Source organism: Tachysurus fulvidraco, chromosome 14 (assembly GCF_022655615.1).
Source record: "Tachysurus fulvidraco isolate hzauxx_2018 chromosome 14, HZAU_PFXX_2.0, whole genome shotgun sequence".
Lineage (NCBI taxonomy): Eukaryota > Metazoa > Chordata > Actinopteri > Siluriformes > Bagridae > Tachysurus > Tachysurus fulvidraco.
Window position 1 is genome coordinate 11,254,034 of NC_062531.1, and position 24,959 is coordinate 11,278,992.

The following is a 24,959-nucleotide window of genomic DNA, read 5'->3' on the forward strand; positions in this document are numbered from 1 at the left end:
TTACAAGCGAGCGGCAATGTGACGGCTTTTTAATTTTTTATTTCTGTATTAGCACTTGTACAAACTACAAGTGTATAAAACATAATAAATATCTAGCTGTATTAGATAATAATAAGTATATAATTATTGATTAATATTCAGGTGAACAAAACAGCCAACATATTGTTTTATACTTTAAATCATTAGTGAATAATGACAGATCAAACACAACTAGTTATTACATAGAGAACACAGAAGAGGAAAATAAAGTTTACTTGTTTTTTTTTCAGTTGCAATAAATAATTCAATACAGATTTACAAGTACATACATGTATAAAAGAAACTGTGATTTCAATGGTTATATGCACTAATAAACCAGTAAATAACACAGGTACCAGGTACAAGTCAACATGATCCAAATGTGTCTGTCAAAAAAAAAGGATGAGATGTTCATTTAGCATCAATCACTGTGGAAAAGCAGTTCTGACACATAATCATTGTTCATGGCATTGATTTCAATTAAAACTGTCCGTAATGCACCAGTTTTGATGCCCATCATTTATTTAATCCGTCAGGTGTCATAGGATGTACCAGGCCAGATTTTGATAATGCTATAAATAACTCCTTGAACAATAACAACACCACCACCACAAAAGTACACCAACATATAGAGGCGCATTGGTTTGTCATGCTTGCTGGGGCCATGGCATCTTTTTTATGGTAATATCTGATGGGAGCTGTGACCATTGGTGCGAACTACTGGCTGTTGACATGTTGATGTGAGTCGTATAACTTTCAGGAATGGTGTTTCTGCAGGCAATACTGAAGACATTCTCAGTAATCTAGTTTACATTCAAAAGAGCATGCACAACTTTGAAATGTTCACTTTTCTTTTTTTGTGTTATGCAGTATGTTTATCAGTTTAACACACTGTGTATCACCTCAAATATGACTGACTACCAGTTTCCTCAAACAGCCCTGTTCATACGCTCTGCTTGGTGCTACTGTTCTCTTTCCCTACTGTGCACTCTGCACTGTGCTCATGCATGGAGCCTCCTCTTCAATGGTCTCTAGCTCCTCGCTCCTCACTGCCTGGGTGATCAGATTCAGCTCTTCGCACAGTGTCTCAAATCTGTATGCCACACGAATATCAGGGACATTGGTCCGGCGGATGTCGTTGCTTTCTGGACCTTCTCTGGTGTTGTTGGGGCCCAGCCAGTAAGTCTTCACCTACAGTATACAGTCATAATGCAAAAAACATTCACTCATCATCCACTTTAATAGAACACCTTACTTAACCAGTCAATCATTTGGAAGCAGCACAATGCAAAATATCATGCAGATGCAGGTCATGGCATTGTGACATGGTTGTTGGTGCCAGATGGGCTGGTTTCAGTATTTCAGAAGCTTATGATCTCTGTGGATTTTCAGATACAACAGTCTGTAGAGTTTACAGAACAAAAGTTTAAAAAAACAAAAAACAAATTATATTCTTAGAGTTGAGGGTCAACGGGCTGAAAAGTCTAGAGTAACTTAAATACAACACTGGTTGAGCATCTCAAAACAAACAACACCTTCAGGTTGATGGGCTACTACAACAGAAGGCCACAAGTTCAAGTGGATCAAGATTTTAATTATTGATCAGAATCTGCATGATATATTGCACTGTGCCTGAAACTTTTTCAGTGATCAGCAGATTCAGGTATTAAATATTTTTTTCACATTAATATGAGTTGGCTATACTTAATCATGATTCTCATATAACAATTGCAGGTAATTACATAATGTTTGAAATAATAACTATTGACTGATAAATATTTACATCAATCTAGTATGTGTCAAAGCAAGCTAAGTCAAAATTTCAGTAGTATTAATCATTCATTATTAGTCATTATTCTGCTAATAATACATTACTAGATGAACTTTGTATATATTTATTTATTGATTGTAGAATATCTGACAGCCCTTTTTAACTTTAACTCTATCAGTAGAATGGGATCACCATTTTGACTTCCGGCAGTGACACTGCAGTGTGTGGTGCTGGTATGATTGACAGCAAAACTGTGTGTATTATTTCGCCCATTTTAGTAGACACACCTAGTCTTTGGTTCACCATGGAGAGAATATTATATCTTCTTCCACATACATGTATCCACTAGCCTTTCATGAGTGCTTTGTCATTGTGCATAGTCATGATGTGCGTGCGTGCGTGTGTGTGTGTGTGTGTGTGTGTGTGTGTGTGTGTGTGTCTTTGCTGTTTCAGAGTGATTCAGCACCTTGTGGGAGAAACCGCTCATAAGTACACTGTTTCTTGCCAGCTCACACATATCACACGAGCTCAACTTCCACACCTGAGCAGCTATACTGTACTCCTCCATTAATGGCTCCTTAAACACACATACAAATAGACAGTTATTTGTGCGTCCCAGTTAACAAAATAGCCCAACATTGACTCTAAACAAATGCTTTAGCCTGTATTTTCAGCTGAATCTCTGAGTCTAAGTAAATGCTGTTGTTGAACAGACTCTGACCTTTGTGAAGTGAAATTGCAGAGGGTCGTCAGTAGATAAAGAGACCATTAGGCCCCTGGACAGATATTCAGGCAGTGGATTGCGATGGTAGCTAAGGAACAAGCTGTTGTTGCTCAGAGGAGACATGGCAATGCCGATCTGAGCCAGATAATACAGATACTGCAGTACAGGGGCCTGGAGGGAACATAACACATACACAAACACACCTGTGTCTCTTCTTACAATCCTGTCTACTATTCATTAATTACAGCTACATAGAGGTTTACAAGCTCTGTATCGGCATGAAAATAATTTTTCAAGCAGAAAAAAATTATATTATAGGTATTCTATGTGCAGTGACTGTGCATAAAATGTAACTTAATGTTAAATGTGTTATAATCTATGCACAATAAGAATAAAGTACAGTAGCTGTTAAAAGAAAAAATAAATAAACCTTGCAGTTGATTGTTAATGTTCTGACCTCTTTAAGTTGCATATACCAAATGCCATAAAAATGTAAATGTAACTGTCACAAAGGGTTTCTTTCCTCTTACAACCACAGTCATGCAAAACATTTACATTTATTAATAAACAAATATTACTTTAAATATTCATATAATTATAATTTATTTATGTCTCACATTTTGTCTATTCATACTTTTTGTTTATTCTTCTGGAACATCCATAAAATGTTAGTTATTGTTATCCTTAATGGTATAACAGCCATATCCTTAGCATCTGCTATTATTTTACATCTCTTGTAATTTTGCAAACTAAAGAGGTTGCTGCTCCAATTTAGACTGCTACTAATCTATTAAACTGCTTATGTGGATTGTCCACAAGTCCCTGTGTTGTTAATTATAAAATACTAGATAAAGCACATTATTATAAATACCTGTTTGGCATTGCAATTAAAAAATGACTAATCAACACTAATTATGAATAGTTTAAAAAAATCTTAAAAACCTATTGGTAAAGTCACATTTTACCTTCCTGAGCAGCAGGCCATGGGAAATGTTCTCTGAGAGCATAAAGCCAGACACCAGATGGTGAATTGGTCCTGCTTCACCACAGTGTGGCCTCAGCACAAAGGTATTGAAGTTCCTACTCCTGTAGGAAACAATACGTAGTGTTCATGTACACTTTTTAAGAAGTCATAACCTTACTAACATAAGGTACATACAATATATACAGTATGCTGTTGTACAGTACAATACTATGCAGATGTTTTGCCACATGAAAAAAACAGCAATGATCCCACAGTAAGTTACAAGCAGTAAGTTTGCTTGAGCATCTTAGAGATTGTGCCGCAGTTCCTCTGAAGACACTTTTGCACATGCTTCTTCTTTTGCTTTCAAATCTCCAAAGCGTCCATTATGGTTTTGTCTAAAAATTGGTCTGTTATGTAAGTTTACCGGCATACAAACATTTATCTGTAAGATTTCATTTTTGGGTGGAAAATATAAAATAAATGGAAATATACAAAATTTGGGAACTGACTGAATACAGAAGTCATAGAATAAACAGGCTTTGTCATGTGTTTCTTGAAGTAACACATTGTGTTTTTTTTTTTTTTTTTAATATGTTTTGGATCAATGTTTTGTCAATGTCATATTTGCTTCAACAATTGATATTTACTTGTATACCTGTAAAGTATTTCCTGTGCCACTGGCTGCCACACAACCCCACAAACATAATACATACACCCCTATAAGTCGTACTTTTTATCAGTTGCCATTACTTTTTATTTCTCCAAACACGCCTTTAGCAATTGTGGTCAAATAGTTCCATTCATCAGTCCACGGCACTTGTTTTCAAAATGCCTCTATATCTAGATATTCTTTTGCATACATCAGACATTCTGTGATGAGGTGGCAGGTAAGGTTTCCTGCTGATGACTCTTTTATGCAGATCATAATTGTGTGATTGGGCTTTCTGCCCAGCATACAGCCAGTTCTATCTGAAAGTTAGTCAACGTTTCAATTTTTTCAACGCAAAAATTAGGAAATAATTTTATTTGGCAAAAGTTGACCAAACGTTTGCATACAACTTTACTGTACATATAAAATATTACAATACTGCCAGAACTCATAAGTAAACGATATTTAAATCCTATCCCTTTTTTTTTTATTTTTCAAGAAAATGACTGGTATATTATCTTAATTTGTACCCGGTATGATAGTAAACCTACATGATAAAAATATGATAAATAAAACCTTATCTGTCGTTCCATAACTATGTTTTGTACTTATTGTGGGAACCAGTGTTATTGTGGGAACCAGTGTTTCTTAAAATATTCATGGTAATATTTAATTATTCCATCTCGAAAAAAAACATAGCGTCTCATGTTGAACACAGAGACTCTTAAACATCTATAAACAACTCTATTATCAGACATTGCATGAGAAATACCTGCGCAGGTGGTTTAGCACAGTCATATTGGCAAACGTGTAATAGAGATAGTAAGAATATGGTGGATTATCCTCCTCTGTCCAGTTTGCAGGTAGAGGACTGTCCAGGTTAAAGATGTGGTGCTCTGGTTTGGACTCGTCATCCACACTGTCAAACCCAACCACCTGATGGACACAGCAGCATTTTGTTACACAACATTTTAAAATAAACCAAACCACATTTACTGTAGGAGTTAACCTGTGTAGAACTGGTAATACCAGTTCTACACAGACCTCTAAATACTTTAATAATGTCAGCTAAATGCTCACATGTTGCAGGAAGGCATGCAGCTCTGGGTGGCTGCTTGGGTTGATGGTGACTTCAAACAGAGGCATGAAGATGTTTTCCAACATCTCCTGGAAATTACTCAGCTGTTTCTTAGTGTGATAAACATCACTGCAGAGGAGACACTCGATTATTAACAGGTTCCTTTCACATTCTTATAAAAATGGCACCAAAGTGCAAAAAATATTTTGTTGTATAAGTGGCTTTACTAATGTGAAATAAATGTTATTTAATGTGATTGCAACATGAAGGTACTCACAACAGACGAGGCACTTGGACGAGCCAGCGCACATTATCAGAGTAGACTCTGTGCTTGACGGCCCACAGTGCCAGCTTATCCCACTCATCCCTGGAACGGCCATAGATGGACAGACGCAACTCGACGTTCTGATATTTACTTTCCTCAAGATCCTCCATCACCTCCTGAAATGCAAAGCAGGGGATGAGGAAATAATTTATACAAGGTACAAGGCAACAAAATAGGTATATATTGCTCAGACTGAGTGTGACTAAGTTTTGTTAATAAATTGAAAAAACAGTGAGAAAGTGAGTTTTTTGTCTATAATAAATGTTCAATTACACAAGCAATACCTAAAATCATTTTTATTTATAGTGTTCCTCAATTTTATTGTGATCATCCTTCTGACTCTCTGGCTTAGTAAGATATCACTTAGTAAGTGATAATATCTTAATATTCTATCAATATTTTACTATTTTAAGCTTTACATAGTCTGTTTCTATTCTTTCTAGAAATTAACAAAATATCTGCGAATAGAACAAAAAATATGAGGCTTAAAAACAGTAAAATATGCCTAAATATAGGATTAATATGCTTATATTTGGTTTATTGTGATCATTTTATTTCTTTTATTTTATTTCTTTTTTGTAAAGATATTTTAACACTAAGATGTAATTTTTTTCAGTGCTGATGGTTCACCTAACAAAGATGTATCAAAGAAAATCTATCAAACAAAGAAAATCATCTCAGAGATCATACCTAAACCACCTAAATTACATAGATACGATTACATATTTTTGTGGAAGATTACATATGGCATTGTGGAAAATTTATTTTGAAATTCACGTGCTGAAACACTGTGTCAAAATATCAAAAATGTGCACTGTAAATCAGCAAAATATACCTTGATAATGTGTCCAAAGTATTTCCCTTCAATATGGTTGTCTGTTTTAATAAATATCTCCCGGAGGATGGACTCTCCAATTGGGTTGTACTTGGAGTTGAACTTGTCAAAGCGATGGAACGTGTTTCGATCCTAAGCCAACAGAAAGAAGAAAGTGAATCTGCAGCTGTAGTTTAAAGGAGTATTCCATACTAATACAGATGAGATCTTACTGCATGCATGTCGAGTGTGTCCACGCTGAGGTCAAAAGCGGTCAGATTCATTGACTCAAAGACCTCCATAAGTGTCTGTTCTCGGCCTTTCTCCACGTGGACTATCTCCTTAGGGTACTTCTTCATGGCCCTCTTAATGAAGCGTAGAAGGTGCTTTTGATTCATGCAGGATGAAGCATGGATATGTGTGTCCACCTGAGACAAGAGAGAAAAAACAGAGGCATGATAATACAAGGACTAATAAAGTATCTAAAATGTGTTTCTATAAACATACAGGTGCTATTTTATCCTAAAGCCACATAAACCCGTTTAAGGGCAAGCAGTAATCGTTTCCAGACTGAACAGATCCAGATATTTACCTTGCGTATATTGTAGAAATCCCGATGAGGAACTTTCTTCTGAGCTGCCAACTCCTTCATTTCATTCAAGAGTATGTGCATCTGAAACTTGGAGCTCAGGTATTGCAGCCGCCGATAACAAAATGATTTTCTGTTGACAAGCCCAACAGCTGGGAATGAAATAATCCTCAAAACTACATTGGACAATTGTTACAGAGCAATAAATGGTTCATGGCCAGTATTATACTATTGTTAACCTAATAAATTGTTTCAGAAAAAAAAATAACAACACAATTAAGGCACTAAGAAACATTATGTTACATTTAATATTATGTGTATATGACAATTAATCAGTATTACACCATCAGTACAAGACAGACAACAAGGTACCTTGGTCCTAGATTGTACTAAAAGGCTGTGCATCACTTACACTGGTCCGTTAATGATGAGAGCCATCATGACATTCATGTCAGCTATATACTCTTGCAGATCAGGGTAGGGAAGATCCAGCTCTATGGCTCTGGTGAGAAATAATAAAGGTTTTTAACATTATATACAGTATAATAGCTATGGAGTGCTCTTTTTAAGCAATTAATACTACTCTAGCTTTTACCACTCAAGGACACTTTAACACTTTAGGCATACTACTGTATTAGCTCCATGTTCCTGATGTATAAATACACTTTGACTGACACTTCAAAAATGAAATTGTAAATGACAGCAAAATTCTCACTTTTCCATATTTCTCTTATGAGTAAACACATGTACGACACCATCTATCATCTTGCAGCTGTAGCCCATGTCTGGTGGAAAGCTATTTGGGTCTAAACCTTCATAAGGGTGGGTTCTTGAGACCGGTGGGTGAACTGGAGCATCTGGAGAAAAATATTGAATATGACATACATATACAAGAAAACAATGCGGTCCCTTATTATCAAATACCTCCAAACGAGGCATGCCACTTTCTCTCATTATACATATTTATGCACAAAACCTGCCTGAAGTTATGGAGGTCTCAGGCAAATCCTGGTATACATTGAGGTCCAGAGGCCTGTCCCCAAGCTCTGTCAAGTATCGAGCAGTGGTCCTGCAAAAGCTCTGCATGGACAGAGCCATGTACTTCTCTCTGATGAACAGAGCTTTCACCACACATTTAGCAGCATCCAGCAGGTCTGTGAAGGGAACCTGGGGAACGGGATAAACATACTGTAACATTCTCATTTTTAAGTTAATAAACAGGTTTAATTCCTAAAATTCCTATGTCCTTTTGTAAAGTTGTTTGAACTGCATTTAAAATAGTTAATTATTAGGTTAATACACGCTTATAGTTATATTCTTTTTATTTCTCAAATGAAAATATGCTTACACCACATTGTTCTTCTCCAGAGATGGAGACTCTCTGGTACTCCCTCTCTGGTATGAGTTCATGCTCTGGATATAGATCCAGCTGTGCTTCACTCTGCTCTTTCAGATACCTGAACAAAGGCAAAAAGAAAGTAGATTTTAAGTCATCATGGGTGCTTGTCAAGAGCCAAATGTCAAGAAGAGGTTTCAAGCTCACTCAAGGTCAGCGGCACTGTCTGTCTTCATAAAGTCCTGCTTGGCTCGGAGAAGAATGTCAGGCTCATACCTGTGTGTCAATGACAGAGAAATTACTTAATAATGCACTAGCCCATAAATGATAAAGACACCAAACCACTCTGGCAGGTTAGAAGATGATGATGACTTTGCCTTGAGTAAAACATCTCACACATCCTAACATTTGCTTTCAGATGGCCTAGAGTCATAAATCTCTTATTAGTGTAAGCATCACTCTGTTTTCTGACATGATTAAAAGCACTTGTCTGAAAGCAAGGAGATGGATTTTCTTACTTAACATCCTGGCTGATCTGTCTCTCAAGCCTTTGCCTCCTCTCCTCCAGCTGCTCGATGGGACTGTCCTCCGGAAACTCGTACGGAGCACTGCGCATCTCACTCTCAGCCAGAGTGCGCGACAACAGCTCCTAACACAAGATACACACAAAAACACACACAAATTCAATTCAACTCAATTCAATTCAAGTTTATTTGTATAGCGCTTTTTACAATAGACGTTGTCTCAAAGCAGCTTTACAGAACATAAACATAGAGCAGAAGGTAAACATAATTAATGATGAAGGAAATAACGAATAATAAATGAAATAAGAATTAACAGAATAAAAATTCTAGGTTATTATTAGATGTATATAGTTCACAATGTGTATGTATTTATTCCCCTATGAGCAAGTCTGAGGTGACTCAGGCAGCAGTGGCAAGGAAAAACTCCCTTAAATTGGTAAAGGAAGAAACCTTGAGAGGAACCGGACTCAAGGGGGAACCCATCCTCATATGGGTGACACTGGGGGTGTGATTGTAATATACAGTCAGTTAAATGTTGTATTGGTGTAAGGATCATGGACTTCAGATCTCCTTAGTGTCACAGAGTCTAACTGGAGATGTCTCAGGATTCTTAAAGTCGGCCTCGGCTCAGTGGACGTCCAAAGGCTTCGTCCCACAGAGGACGTTGGGAGCTGGTACAGTGTCTGGATGCCTCGGGATGGGTACAAAGAGAGAAGCAGTGGAAAAGGGTTAACATATCTGCTGTTCATAAAAATGTGCCGGTCTAATGTACTAGTGCATGATACTATAGGATGTATTATGTGTACGCCTGACTAAAGAGATGAGTTTTTAATCTACATCTAAACTGGGAAAGTGTGTCTGAGCCCCGAACACTATCAGGAAGACTATTCCAAAGTTTGGGAGCTAAATAAGAAAATGCTCTACCACCTTTAGTAGACTTAGATATTCTGGGAACTACCAAAAGTCCTGAGTTTTGTGATCTCAGAGAGCGTGAAGGATTGTAACGTGTTAGAAGACTAGTTAGATACATGGGAACTAAACCATTAAGCGCCTTGTACGTAAGTAGCAGCAGTTTGTAGTCAATTCTAAACTTAACAGGTAGCCAGTGTAGAGATGATAAAATTGGGGTTATATGGTCATACTTTCTTGTCCTAGTGAGAACTCTGGCAGCTGCGTTTTGGACTACCTGTAACCTATTTATTAAAGATGCAGGACAACCACCTAGTAACTCATTACAATAGTCCAGTCTAGAGGTCATGAATGCATGAACTAGCTTCTCAGCATCAGATACAGACAGGATGTTTCTTAGCTTGGCAATATTTCTAAGGTGGAAGAAGGCTGTTTTGGTAGTATGGGCGATATGATTTTTAAAAGACAAGTTGCTGTCTAATATAACACCGAGGTCTTTCACTGTCGAGCTACTAGTAATAGTGCATTCCTCTAAATGGGAGTTAAGTTGTGAGAGTTTCTGTGCACTGGTTTTTGGACCTATGAGTAGTATTTCTGTCTTATCGGAGTTTAACAATAGAAAGTTGCAGCTCATCCAGTCTTTTATCTCTCTAAGACACTGAGTTAATTTGGACACCGTGGCTATTTCATCTGGTTTTGATGAGATATATAACTGTGTGTCAGCATAACAATGGAAACTAAAACAAACATCCATGCGTACTATTCAATCACTCACATGTTAAGATATTTCAGTTGTTCTACTAAAATAAACTCCACTCTTGACAAGAGATATGGAAAATAAGCATCAGCTCTCGCTCAATTTACATCATCCATCACCATTTCTTTTAGACTTATAGACAATAACAGAATACTTAATGTTTTAATTGTATAACTTTACCACAAAGTTTGGTAAAAAAAAAAAAAAAAAAACCCACCACAGAACAGATGTAAATCATAGCAGCAGTAAAGTTCAGTAGAATGGTCTGGCAGTTATATTCTTTATTTTCCCAGCAATAGGGGCTGATGGGTTTATAGTTTTGTTTTTGTTTTTTTGTGTCCCCTAAAATTACCTACACTTCCTACACAGAAGACACAGAGAGAGAAAAAATCAGCATTTAAATCAATCAAATCAGTAGTCTTGTACTATTTTGATTTTGAACCTGGGTGTTTAGCCTGTTAGCAGTTTGAGTACAAAATGTAGGAGATGCAGCATTATAAAGGCTGGATAAAGTCAGAAGTCCTAGACATAGATTACATTTACAAAAAATTCTATAGGTAAATGCTCAAGGGGAAGATTCTAACCTGCACCACAAAAGATATCACAGCACCACAGCACTGGTTGTTCACTAATATAAATGTCTGTTCATCAGTAAGTTCTGGTTCTGAGGTGTGAGCCAATGGCTATGTTAATAAAATAAAAATGATTAGTGAGTAGTCTTCTCTTTGTGCCTGTTGCTTTAAATACTAAACCGTTTTTAAGGACTGGTTTGTTTATAAGGTGCTGTTAAAATGGTTTCCAGTGTTTATGTTATGGCCAAAAGATAAATACACACTGAGGTTAAAAGTCAACAGACATTAGCATGTCAGTGCTATTTTTGCCAGAATTTTCCACTTGTAATATAATGTGTCACACAGCAGCCCATCCCCACCACCAAATAACAGAAACAAACAAACACAAACATGTCGAGATTACATTAAAAAATAACAATCAGCATATAATATTAAGAGTTTCATAAATGATTCAGCCCAAGCTATGAAAAACAAGTGAATGTTGTTTGTAGTAATCACCTCAGCAATTTCTTTGTATTTGCCATCCATGGAAGTCCGCAGGTCTATCGGTCCGTGCTTTGCTACTGGGATGCCAGGCAAGGAATACTGGAAAGTCAAGAGATGACGTCCACCACGCAGGTCTACTGGAGAGAGAGAGAAAAAAAGGAGAGAGAGAGAAACTGAGAGAAATTGAGAGAGGGTAGAAGGAAGGGAGCTTGAAACAGACCTATTATGAAAACTTAAGCAAGTTTTATTCATTATCAGCATCCACATACATGTTTCCCTGTTTTTGTTATTGTTCCTGCAGGACAGAAAATAGCAAAAATCGTTAAACACTGAAGGCTAGAGATCAACAGATGGCTGTGTCTCCAACACAATGGAGCTTTTCGGTGAAAGAGCATAATTGTGAGTGTGTGTGTGTGTGTGTGTGTGTGTGTGTGTGTGTGTGTGTGTGTGTGTGTGTGTGTGTGTGTGTGTGTGTGTGTGTGTGTGTGTCCAGGTTTAGTAAGTATTGCATTAGCTGATTGAATTGCATTCCTGGGTAATTTAATTGTTCAAGTCAGCTATCTTACTCACTGTGGATTTTTTTATTGGAAACATTTTCATCAGAAACTAAATACACTATAAATAAGCAGACATTTCATGTGAACCTTTTCAATAAACTGGGTTTGAACTTTTTTGCAGCCCTTTCTAGACTGTTCAGTGTGTGATGTAACCAGTAATCAAAAATTCATAAAGCTCATGCATATTTAAAGAGTGCAGTCTTACCCCCTTTCTGCAGAGACACTGGAGCTCTTGCCCACAGACACACACACACACACAGACACACACACACACACACACACACACACACACACACACACACACACACACACACACACACACACACACACATCATACTATACTCTTACTATATATAATTTTCATTACTAATTCTTGTTATCCAACACCTATATTTAACCCCAACCTGAAGCTCAGCAACCAAAAGGAAAACTTTCTGAACTGACTGAATAAAAAACTGAAAAAGCTGAATTTTTGTAGGAAGCTACAGCCTTTTCTGGGGACAATTCTATGGTTCCTAAAAGGAAATCCTTTGGTTCCAAACCTATGTGTGTGTGATATAAACACACACACACACACCAAAAATTCCTATTTTAATTCCTATTTTAAGCTAAACCATAATTACTAACTCTCACTGCATCATTAAACAGTTACTCTGCACAGGTCCAGAGGCAGCTGGGGATAAACTTCTGAATATTTTAGCTTAGTAATTTCCGTTGTTATGTAATTTCATGCACTGTTATACATTAATACCAGTTTAAGTAGATTTTAGAAAAGCTTGCTACCTCATTTAATGTTACCCTTACACAGATTTACTAATATTTACAAAATATTCAAAAATCAAAAAATATGTAAATAAATAAAATGATACAAACTGAGGCAGCATGTGGTTAAGACGGTATTTAGAATGACTCAACCGCTCACTATTTCACTCTCTACAACCTTCAATGCTAATGCTACATTTTATTTCAGTCATTTAATTGCATGACAATCGGTTTGCAAGTTGTACATGTGGGTTGATATGGAGCAGATGGAGAGGATAATTATCACAGTCGCTGCTCGTTACCAAAGACCATTAACAAAGAGATAGGGACAGCAAGTAAACACACAGATTAGTTCTCTTACTCTGTGTATCTGTCTTCTTTCTCTCATCTCGCTTTTTTGGTCACTTCCCTACTCCCTTCTACAGGGTAGCCATGTAATTATAACAAAAGCCTATTATTACATGCATACTCTGGCATACAATTATGAAACACTCACGTTTCTGATGGGACAAAATGCTGTGGGAAAATAGCATGTGTTAGAATGGCTATAACACAGTGAATCTCCAGGACCACAGACACACAGGCGAGCATGCTGCCTACTGTCTAATCTCTTAATGAAGGTTATATTTGGAGCTGCAGGCTCCATGGTTATATAATGCCAAACCTATTCTATCCACAAAAGTCAAAAACCAATTTTACTCATTTCATTCCTACGATATGACTGTAGACTACAAGAAATGGATTTCTAATTTAGCATGGTAGCACAAGTCACACAATTGTTTTGAAAAACACGTATATCATTAACCAGAATCCAATTAGATAATTTTAATGAATCCATCCATTTTCTACACTGTACATTCTAATGAGTCATGGGGAACCTGGAGCCTACCCCAGGAGACTAGGGGTACAAGGCCGGGTAAATTCTAGATAGGATGTCAGCCTATCGCAGGGCACAATCGCACACACCCCTTCACACACTATAGACAATTTACAGATGCCAATCAGTTTACATCACGAATGGGGGATAATGTCTTTTGAATGGGGGATATTTCGGAGTAAGCAAAGAAAAGCCCAGGCTTGAGAGAGAACATGAAAACTTCACACACAGGAGAAAAAACTTGCTAACCATCAAACTACTGTGCCCCCAAAAGTTAGCATGGCATAATTTCAATATTTCATGTCTAAACACAAAGAGCTTCTAGCAATAAGACTATTACCCAATGATCTCAACAAAATCCTAAAAGATTCTGACCTTACTGTTCAATAGATGAGCTTCAATTACCATGGCCAGATTCATCAGTAATCCTGAAAGGATGCAGTCTTCACCAGTATATAGTTCCAAAATAACTCCCTTCCTCCAGCCTAAGGTTGCTAAACAATGTTGCTAGTGTTGGAACAGTTCATACTCATTCAATCACTCACATTCAGTAACAATCTTATCCTGGTCAGTGACGTGGTAGATCTGGAGCTTACTGCAGTACACTGTGAAGCAAGGAAATATCCTGAATGGGAAGCCAGAAGATAAAAAGCATCACGCAGATCCACATTCACACAAGTTATCCTAGCTAATCCAACTGGCATTATGTTTCTGGAGGGCGGAGGAAACCTGAGATCCCAATGGAAACCCACATGCACATGAGGAGAACATGGAGAGAAAAGCAGGACAGATAGTAAGCCAAGTTCAGGATCAGTATTGGGGCTTTTGGAGCTGTCAGGCAGCAACGCTACCTGCTGAGCCACATCCCGACCACAGTTCAAACAGAAATGACACAACTGTGTGGGCACAAATGTTTGTTTACAACTGTGCAAGCAACCCAACTTGGAGACAAAGCAAGGCTGAATGTCAGAACTACATGTCAATGACATTTTTTTTTCAAACAGGACAGTGAAGATAGGTCTATTCCAAAATAAAGGGTTTTTGAAACAGTCTGAATGAGAAAAAAGTTCCAAAACTACTGGAAAGTTTCCTGTAGTGGCAATGCTCTTAAATTTCCTGAGCTCCTTAAAGGTGGGGTCTCCGCTGTTTGAAATCCAATGTTGACATTTGAAATCACCAAAACAAAAACGCCCCTAACCCAAATGGGTCCCACCCCTGTATTGATAGCTCCGCCCACACATACATACGTAACCCAGGCAACTAATGGAAAGAAATGTGTCTTTATCATAGCTGAAGGGAAGAACAATACGATTGCAGATAAACTAACAAGCAAAAATGACACACAAGCATAATCATGCAAAGGACGGCATATATTAGTTCTGTGAAACAAAGCAAAACCAACGTTACTCACCTATCGAGAAGGAAAAAGTGACCTCGGGGTCTTAAGTAAAGTTGGCCGCATATTCACAGATTGGAGTTTCCCGAGTCAATAACTCCTGAGCTAAACACTGTTACTACACAAAACATGGTTGTAGCTGCCTCTCTACATTACTACGATAAAAAAGAGGTGTTATTTGTGTAGCAACAGCATTTAGCTCAGGAGTTATTGACTCTGGAAATTTGAATCTGTGAATATGCGCCTTCAGTTCTCTCCAGCGCTGGAAAGCTGATCCTATGTTAACACGGGTCTTACTTCTTGCCTTATCGTAAGCCTTTCTTCACTTTCTTTCTTTGTTTTGTTAAATGTTAAAATCGCTTTCTGCTAATGTCACACATGCGCACTGAACACTCTCTCCACCCATATTTGACAATACATGCCCCTTTCTACTCATTGGCTACACGTTAGTTTTGTTTGTCGTCCCGACTCAGTTTTATGAACCATTTCTCAAACAAAGGAGACATTACCTTTAAAGGGGTTCCTGAAATGCTCCACTATAGGAAAAAAATGACTAAAGTTTCTGAGTTACTGTAAAATGTCCTGAAGTGAAAACACACCCAAGGTTAAAAAATAATTTAGTTGTGAAAACATGGCTTACTTACAGGAATTACTGACAATTGAAGAGGTTCATGAAGAGGTTATTCACCAAGCTTTCCTAAATTGCTTGCTATAATTTCCTTCATTCCTACTATAATTCCTACTTAATCCTATGACGCTAACGAGAGACAGCTAGTTGGGCAGCTAACGCAATCCTATTAAATTTAGTCACAAAACCATAACCTGGGTTAGTAAACACACTATAAATCCATTATGCAAAATACACTATAGACTCCACCATCCTGAAGGTAAGGGACAGGATTAGATTATTATAAATTTGAATAAATGCTATTATTTTGAATAGCTATGGCTGGATTAGATTATTATCAATTTGAATAAATGCTATTATTTTGAATAGCTATGGCTGTTTAATCATTTCATGATGAGGATGCGTGTATTGTGGAAACAAGTTAGAGTACAGTTCCTTGTGCTTATTTTATGTGTGTAGAGAAAGCACTAATATTATGGCATTATGCCTGTGATAACCCAAAAGAAAGAAAAATGTAAACAAATTATAGCTGTGTTTACATTCAGCAACAATATTGATCTAAATTGAATTGAAGCCATTAAGTTTTATTATGTTTACAAAAACTCAGGGTGCCTGACCTCATGATTGCAGTTGACTTTGGCTGCTAAAAGCAGTGTATTGATTCATTCCGTATCAGTTTATCATCAGCAAGGATAAATAGATGACACTTGGCTCTTGTGTCTGCCCATGAAGTGCAAATCTCTCAACACAGACAGCAGAGAAATCTGGGTCAAATATGGTTAGGTTTAGGCACTCAAGGGACCGTTATGTCATGCCAGTGGCAAGTGTATTGTGGGGCAAAATGATCCTAATGGTAAAAAACAGGCCTAATGATCAGCTGGAAAAGACTCAAATGCATCAAATACTTTTCGCTTATGGACTGAAAGTGGACTAGCTGTAAATTTGCAATGTCATCATAATTGAATTATGCCAGGCAGAATCAGTTTATTGATGACTATTGATAATTATGTAGGCCAAATGAATTGTTGATGTTATTGTGGGGAAATGTGGCTATTGCTGCTTCAACAATCTTCACTTTCTGCATATGTTAGCTTTGCCACGAAAGCGGGCAGCATGAAATGAATGTGTAGAACTGTCTGCACGTGAGAGGACTATAACAAAAATACCTATTTATTCATAAGAATAATAGTTAGGAATAATGGGGTGTATTAACATCATGCCATGAAAACTGTTCAAAAAGAGTTAAATCTACAGCACGAGCTATGTATTTAATTTGTCCTTTTAAATACACATTATTTGAAAGTTATGCAAATTCAATGAGTCGGATTTAGTGTCAAGGTTACCATAACAACAAAGAGTATGTGAGTCTATTCACTGCTTTTAGCTGCTCGTATTTAAGAAACATTTGAAATGATTTGTATCTCAGTAAAAAATTGTCCAAATGTCATTTTACAGGCATAGCAAGAAGACTTTATGCTCAGTGTTTAATATTTATGCCACATTCAGCAGCACGAAGGTTGTTGAAAATAACAAAATGCACACATTAGCTGTTTTGAATTACTTATTTTGCAGTGGTTCCAACATTCAAAGCCAATGTTTGGGAACTGCACATGAATTATCATTGTTTATGGTGTGATCTGTTCAACCTTACAATAACTACAGTATCAATAGTATAAAACATATCAAGATACAATACAGAATAACACTGTAATAAAGTGTAACAGGAACAATGTTTACACACTGGACATTTTTTTTCAAACCAAATGCTTATTGTGATTCAGAGTGGAAGCAAACAAAAAATATGGCTTATTCTAAATACATGAATGCTTTTATTCTGAGTGGAAAATTTGGGTGCATGTGAGAGCAGCTAGTTACTGTCAGTCCCCCATGTGTATAGGGATTTAATTGTTGACCCACTGGCTGCTGGAGTTTAAAGGGTTAAGCCATATGGTACAGTCTATCCTTATCTCCTTATCTGACACACACACACACAAACACACACACAGACTCATACGCTCGCTCGCTCGCTCTCGCTCAGATCATTTTTACAGTAATATATTGGAAACAGGGTTTTTTTTTTTTTTTTTACTACAAAGCAGTCAAATATATGTGATTAAATTGTTGTTTCATACGTTAAATGCTTGCAGAAGAAATAAGATATGCTTAATATGAAAAATGCAAATATTATACTCTACACATTTGTTATCAAGGTCCAAGTTAAAACTTCCAGCTTATCTAGTGTTATATACCCAGTTGGGGTGGGGGGTGGGGGTAACTGACTATTAGCAAACAACAAAGTAAAACATTTTATTCATAATGGGCTATAATTACCTGCACCTCCTCCAGCTGTTTACATCTGCATTTAACCGGCGTGATGAAAACGGAAAACAATTGAATATTTTACTTTAGATGTGTTTAATCTTTTTTTTTTTTAGGAAATTGGGTAAATTATGGGTTAAGATTGTAAAAAAAAAAAAAAAAAGTTACACTTAAACCCGTCTATCATCTGGTCTGACTACATTAAAATCATGCTTTATTTACACTCTTATTTGCTCTGTATCAGCAGACTGATTCTTAGAATGATACGTGGTAAGTGAATGAATTGTGCTACTGTGCCTTTATATGTACACGGCCAATGCTGATGTGGCGTTAAGGCTATATGTTAGCCTGTAATTAACGTCATCTCGCTCTTGACTCTGCTGCTGTTTAGAAAGTGCATAAAAGTGTAAAAAAGTAATGAAGAGCGCACGCGCACACAGACGCACACTGTATGTTTTAGGCCCTTACACTGAAGAGCAGAGCTGGAGACACTCAAATAACATCCCTGAAATAGCTTCTTTTTGCACGCTCTCTCCCTCTCTCTATCCCTCTAGTTAACACAAACACACACACACACACACGCACGCACGCACACACACACACACACGCACGCACGCACACGCGCACGCAAACAAACACCCACACATAAGCACAGATACATATACATTGATGTAGTGTTTTCCAGGGGGGAAAGCGTGCACTGACAGCAAAACAGCTGAGGGTGTAAGAATGGAAGGAAAAAGCAACAAAAGAGGGATAAAAGCAGGAGTGAAGAGAGACTATTAGAGAACAGGCGTCTCATTAAGAACTGATGATCCAGCTGAGGAGAGATATGGATATGGTCTACCGGTTTAGGGATGAATGGTGTTTCTCTATCATGACACACGGGGAAAGAGAAATAGAGAGAGAGACAGTAGGAGAGAATGGGAAGAGGGGGTTGGGGGGTTAGCCAGACCACACAGGCACTCTACAGCAACACAAATCTATAGCATTTGATACGATTCACTCATTCATCCGCATGCTTGTTGCTGTTTCTCTAACTCAACCATACATACAGTAAACTGATGGGACGGATGGATCGACTCCCCCCTCTCTCTCCTCTTCCTGGTTTGTGCCAGCTGTCTGAGGCAGCCTCTGTCGCTCCTCTGCTCATTTAAATATCTCTGACACGCAACCGGACTGTACCACCTGCGTGCAGGGCCGGGGGTGAGGAGACTTAGCAGCATCCCTGCTGCCTCTGTGGATAGCAGGGCCTCTGCTTAATCCCCCTTTAGTACATCTCGGTGACGCAGTGTGAGGACTGCATTGCACGTACAGATTCTGCTGGTTGGGTTTTTCACGCACTCAAAGGCAGAGTGGGCGACATTTGTGTGTGTGTGTGTGTGTGTGTGTGTGTGTGTGTGTGTGTGTGTGTGTGTGTGTGTGTGTGTGTGTGTGTGTGTGTGTGTGTGTGTGTGTGTGTGTGTGTGTTTTAAGACATCAATAATAGAAAAAAAAACAGATGGGGATTTTTTTTACACAAATACAGTTTTCACACTCAACTGTGTATTATGTAACAGTGTATAATACACAGAAATCGATGTATACATTATATTAAGCTTATTTTGAATAAATGTCATACTATACATATAATGTATAAAGAATGAGCTATTTATTATTATCAGCTATCTTGAATGTGTGTCTTTTTTTAAAACCTTTGCATCTTTTGTATGTTTTTGTTTGTGAAGCCTATAGACACCTTGAACTGGACTATTTTTTGGAGTTATATACTATACCACATGCTTCTGGCTGTTTGGATGATCAGTTACTCTGACCAAGGACAATACTATGAGGCTAGAAATGAAGGACTCCATTAGAAATCTTTACACTGAGCCCCTGGTCACTGTTCTGTCAGTCTGTGCTATGAGCTGTGACATGCTGTGTGTCCACTGAATGCTTCAGACTGATTCCTGCCACCCATTAACCCAACTACACATCCCTACACCACTCTGATTACTGAAAGATACGGAGGATAAAAATATATGTGTAATTCACACCTAATTCTTGCATATGCTACAAAACAGAATATGGAGCGTTTCAGACATTATACTGTAGTAAGATGTGTGAATATAGCACACTATTATTGGAAAATGTTTAAAGAAAATATTGACACTGAAAATATGAGACCATCCTGAGAACACTGTGCTGAGTGACACATCTCTGTATTCGCATGGCTTTACTGCAGTGCACAGGGTCCAGGAAAGGTGACATAGAAACCTGTTTCCATGCTTCTTAGTAAACAATGAGCAATTCTTCTTCAGTGATACTACAATAACTGGATATGTATTTAAAAAAAAGCATACAAATAAATGAAACATTATAGACTTGTGTATATATCTCATTAGAACTGGTGTTCAGTAACTGGTTCATTCATCCACTGAGATTGTTCTCAAGAAAAACATAGTCTTCTTTAAAAAGAGAATGAATGAATGAATGAATGAATGATATGCTTTTGTTGACAGAGATTGACAGAAATTTGTTTAAACCATGTGTTTGTATTGTCTGACTTTTCGAGATTAACTGGTATGAAAACATTAAATACGTTGTTAAAACTTTTAAAAATTATTTTACTCCTGCAAAAAGTTAAATCAGAGGAAAATCAAAGGGAACAATAGGCATTGTATCCTGCATATCTTTATTGGAAACAGGCTGAGGTACAGATGGACTGTGAAACCATTGTGATGAAGTTGCCAGTCTGTCCTTAAAAAGCAACCAGTTTATTCTGCACTAGCTAACCACTTATACCTGGAATCGTCAGAATGTTGAAGACAGAACAATGATACAATGTCAGGTTATTAAAAAAAAAAATTAAAGAAAATTAAGGTAAATAAAAAGTTACATAACCTGGTTGCATAAGTGTATCCAGCCTTTTAAAATTGTGGATACTGCTGTTTTTACCTTCAGTCTCATGTTCAAATGTAATTATCATAAAGATGTCATCAATGAATTGCTGTTTTTGTAGGATTTTTTTTTTTTTTTGCATCATCTTGGTTTCATCTTGCTATAGAAGCCATGCTCCACAAAGAGCTGAGATAACATGCATGGTATATCATTTATTGCAAGTTATTGCTCAGGCGTGGGGTATATACGTTTCCAAAACATAAGCTGTATCATGGAACACCGCAAAAGCCATCTTGAGCAAATAATGAGAATGGTGCACCATAGTACCATGACCAAGAAGACATCCCTCAAAAATTTATAAAATGACGGTGTTGGATTTTTTGGTGCAAAAAAAAGGACATCATGCCCATAGTGCAGCATGGTGGCAGCATCATGCTTTAGTGCTGCATTTCTTCGCTCAGAACATGGACTTTTATTCAGGTGGGGCTGCAAATACCAGTTGATTTTAATGCAAATCCTTCAGGTGCCTGCTAGTGAGCAGACGATGAAAAAGAATTTCACCTTTTAGCAGGACAATGACTGACAGCATACATCCAAATCAGTAAAGCTCAAACAAAGGAAGAGCAATGTTTTTGTTCTAGGCAAAGACAAACCGGTATAAAAATCTGTAGGTCAAGTCAATATGTGCCATGCTGATAGACTCTTACCCAAAAAGACTGCGTGGCGAAATAAAAACAAAAGTTTCTTCCAACAAAGTATTAGTTTAGGGGTGTGCACACTTATGCAACTAGGTTATTTATTTTCATATTTCCTTTTTTATATGTGTAATTTTACATTAAATGTGGATAAAGATATGAAATGATTGGTTTCATTTATTTATATAAAAAATCATTTTATAGAATTATGTCTAGACTTTTTTTTTATATCTGTTGCATGTTTTTGTACATACAGTCTATATCCTGTCTATTTATTAAAATAGATCACTTTAGGGACACCACTAATATGAATTAGAGACTTCTGATTAGATATTCTTTCAGGTTTTTGTAAGATATTCTTTCAGGTTTTCCCCTCGGTGTTGGAGTAACTTCTGGTTAGAAATTGTGGATCATCTTTTACACACACCATGTGTGTTAATTGTCTCTAGCCCTTCATCACTGTTAGTTTATGACCATAGGGCTGCTTTAGCTGAATATTTTTCATTATGACTGCTGTGCTAAATTTTCCCCCACACAAGCAATGTCTGGTCAACAATGTAACCATTCACACACTGATGAATAGGGTAGAGAAAAGCTGAGAAATCGTAAAATGGCAACTCATTGCTGTGCTTTCAGCTCCACCATGTGGATATCACTAAGTATAGTGATAACACAACCACTATGATCAGTTTATTCACACATAATTCATAACAGGTTTGATTAAAATAATACTTTTCATTATAATAATAAACAAACCCCAGCTAAGCTTTGAAGAGATACAAAGAAATTCTACATGAAAATAATTAACATGAATTTTGCCCTTCCTACCTTGTCTTGACCGTCCAGAGGTTTCTTTAGAATTGATAGACATGTTGTATGTAGAATAGATGAGAGAACTTAATGCAGAAGTGGTCTCTAAGCTGGTGGAAGGTTGTGAAAGACAGTAAAGTAATTCCAGCCGGATAGTAACACAGAAGAGCCAATAGTGATAAGACCTACCCAGTCACTCCCTCAGTGGTCGAAGTCCAAAGGTCATCACTGAATATAAAGGCAGGAAGATATAGCTTGATAGACAAATTTACCCTCATTGGTTATGTTATGAATAACTAAAGAATATGGTGTAGCAATTCGAAGGCTAATAGTCAATACATGTTGACAAATGACTAGGTAATGACTGTAAATAGTTAAGGAACCATAACAGAGAATCAAGATAGAAACTATATAATGTGCTTTTGATTGAGCAAAACATTTAAACCTTAAACATTTCACTCACTGCCTCTAATAATATCCATGAGATCTTTACAATTTTGCTAAAATGATATAAACAACATTAACCGAGTTGCTTTACTGTTCTGAATTTATAACCTGAAAGATCCATTTGTGCAACCAGTCAGTGCCTAATTAAAACCTCCATTTTATGCAGTTTCTTCTTTGTGGTGGTGTGTATTCTCCTTAGATTTTATTTATTTATTTATTTTGTATTTAGAAGGTAATGGGGCCGTTAAACTGTCAGGTTCGCCATGCTGTGATCAGACAATGGTGAGGATCCACCCACGCACTAAACACTGCCTCGTTATTGTGGAGTGGCCGCTGTGGGCCTGAGTGCTTTTCACACCAATTTTTAGAGAAGTTGATTTTGGATGAAACCTTTATGCAACCTTTTAGCTTGTTTCAATCGCTCCCTGTAAAAATCACACGGACACAAGCACAGAATTATTGTGAGAATTAAAGTCATATTCACCTGCTCAGTTTTTTTATTCTCAGGAAAGGAAAATAAATAATATTTATGTCATTAATTAAGAGCTTTCAGTTCTTAGATCAGCAGATGGAATCTCCCGTGGAGTGAAAATCACAAGCCACCTGTTAGATTGTGTAGCTTAGATAATTATTCCACCTCTTTAGCAGCTCTGCAGCATGGTCACAAAATTCACACCTGAAGCTGATCAAATTTCACTCACGTACATGAACATGTCAGAGAAATCTGATGCTGAGCTTGATGCTTGTTTATGCACTTTTCTGATACAACCATGATACAGTTTGCTGTTTTTTTCAGTACCAAATAAAGATGTTTTTTTATGAAAATCAAGCCCTGTGTAAAAGTTATGTAATGTTTATTGGCCACAGTGAAAATATCTCTAATAAAGTGTTAATCATAGCCCCTGCTGTGGCAGCTCACACATGGCAGACTTTGTTTTTTGGCACTTATATTAAGCACGTCAGTGCGGTAAGTTTAGCACAACTCATCATTTTGTAATCAGAACCACGTCTTTTCACCACCACACATAGTGTGGATAAAAACAGGAACTACTGGAACAAATTATTACACATCTATCTCCCTGGTACATTTTATACGCTCTCTTAGATTATTTATGACACACTATATGAACTACCACATTTGATCGATTGCTTATTCATGATGTGATTTTTTTTCCTCAGCAGGTTTAGTTTAGGATGCATGCATAATGAACCATATCACTTTCACGCTCGTCTTTCACTCTGTTCAAGAGATCTTGATAAACCTACAGAGGATCTGGTGCATTTCCAAAAAGAAAGGTACTAATTGCAGTAATGCTCTCTAGATGTATAGTAAGTGCATTCATGTGATGTATATCCTCTGAACTATTTATAAAACATGACATTTTGCAGTTGGATCATAAACAGTCTCTTACCTGTGCTGGCAGCATATTGCAGGCTTCCCCTTTTCCTGAAGGGGGATGTGGGTTTCTGTTTACCTGCTGGCAGCTTGGAAGACATTTTTCCCTGTGTTGGTATGGAGGAAGATGAAGAGTTGGCCAACAGGCACAGCGGACTCCGTGTGAAATGGATAGATGCAGAGAGAAACAGAGATAGAGACAGGAGTCTGCAGGGGATATTAGTGCAACAAAGGGGGCTGTGATGATGGTGGGGGCGTATAGGAGTGAGAATTCCCCTATTTCAGTATTGCAGAGAAGGCAAAAGCTCCACCCCTGCCGAACATCAACCAATCAAATGCTAGTACATGCTGTCACTCCTCTGTTTCCCAGGCAACCGCCGAACTGGTCGTATTGTTGTGTTGTTGATGGTAAGGATGGGACTGCTGTCTTTTGAAGAACACTGCTGTAAGAGTGTTATATGAAGGCAGTGCTCTCAGCGATGGTGCAAATAGAGTACCAGAGCAACAAAAAGATACAACCTTGATTCAAGAAGACATGACAGTGAACACTTCCCACACTGAAGGCACAACAGGGGAGCCTGGCACACAAGAGACAGCCTGACTCACTGGGTATATGCTGTTACTGGCATGGGTGGTCATGATTAAATCTTCATGCTGAGAAAAACAGATGCAC

General features: G+C 37.5%; 1 protein-coding gene across 8 annotated transcripts; it reads right to left on the reverse strand.

The window, feature by feature from the left end:
- Positions 1 to 233: 233 nt before the first annotated feature.
- ampd2b (adenosine monophosphate deaminase 2b) lies at positions 234 to 24,559 on the reverse strand. Of its 8 annotated transcripts, none has more exons than XM_047799763.1 (18): positions 24,303 to 24,559; positions 11,532 to 11,653; positions 8,790 to 8,920; positions 8,479 to 8,547; positions 8,284 to 8,392; positions 7,916 to 8,102; positions 7,651 to 7,792; positions 7,348 to 7,437; positions 6,939 to 7,068; positions 6,580 to 6,774; positions 6,368 to 6,499; positions 5,485 to 5,648; positions 5,210 to 5,336; positions 4,902 to 5,065; positions 3,479 to 3,599; positions 2,511 to 2,684; positions 2,256 to 2,366; positions 234 to 1,209 (listed from the first exon to the last, which is right to left on the reverse strand). In XM_047799763.1, the coding sequence occupies exons 1-18, from the start codon at positions 24,385 to 24,387 to the stop codon at positions 997 to 999; spliced, it is 2,466 nt and encodes an 821-aa protein (XP_047655719.1). In that variant the 5' UTR covers positions 24,388 to 24,559; the 3' UTR covers positions 234 to 996. The 8 variants fall into 8 exon arrangements, with proteins under 8 accessions (XP_047655719.1, XP_047655718.1, XP_047655721.1 ...); XM_047799762.1 differs by having other exon boundaries at positions 11,532 to 11,656; XM_047799765.1 differs by lacking the exon at positions 24,303 to 24,559 and adding an exon at positions 22,462 to 22,614.
- Between the last annotated feature and the right edge of the window lie 400 nt (positions 24,560 to 24,959).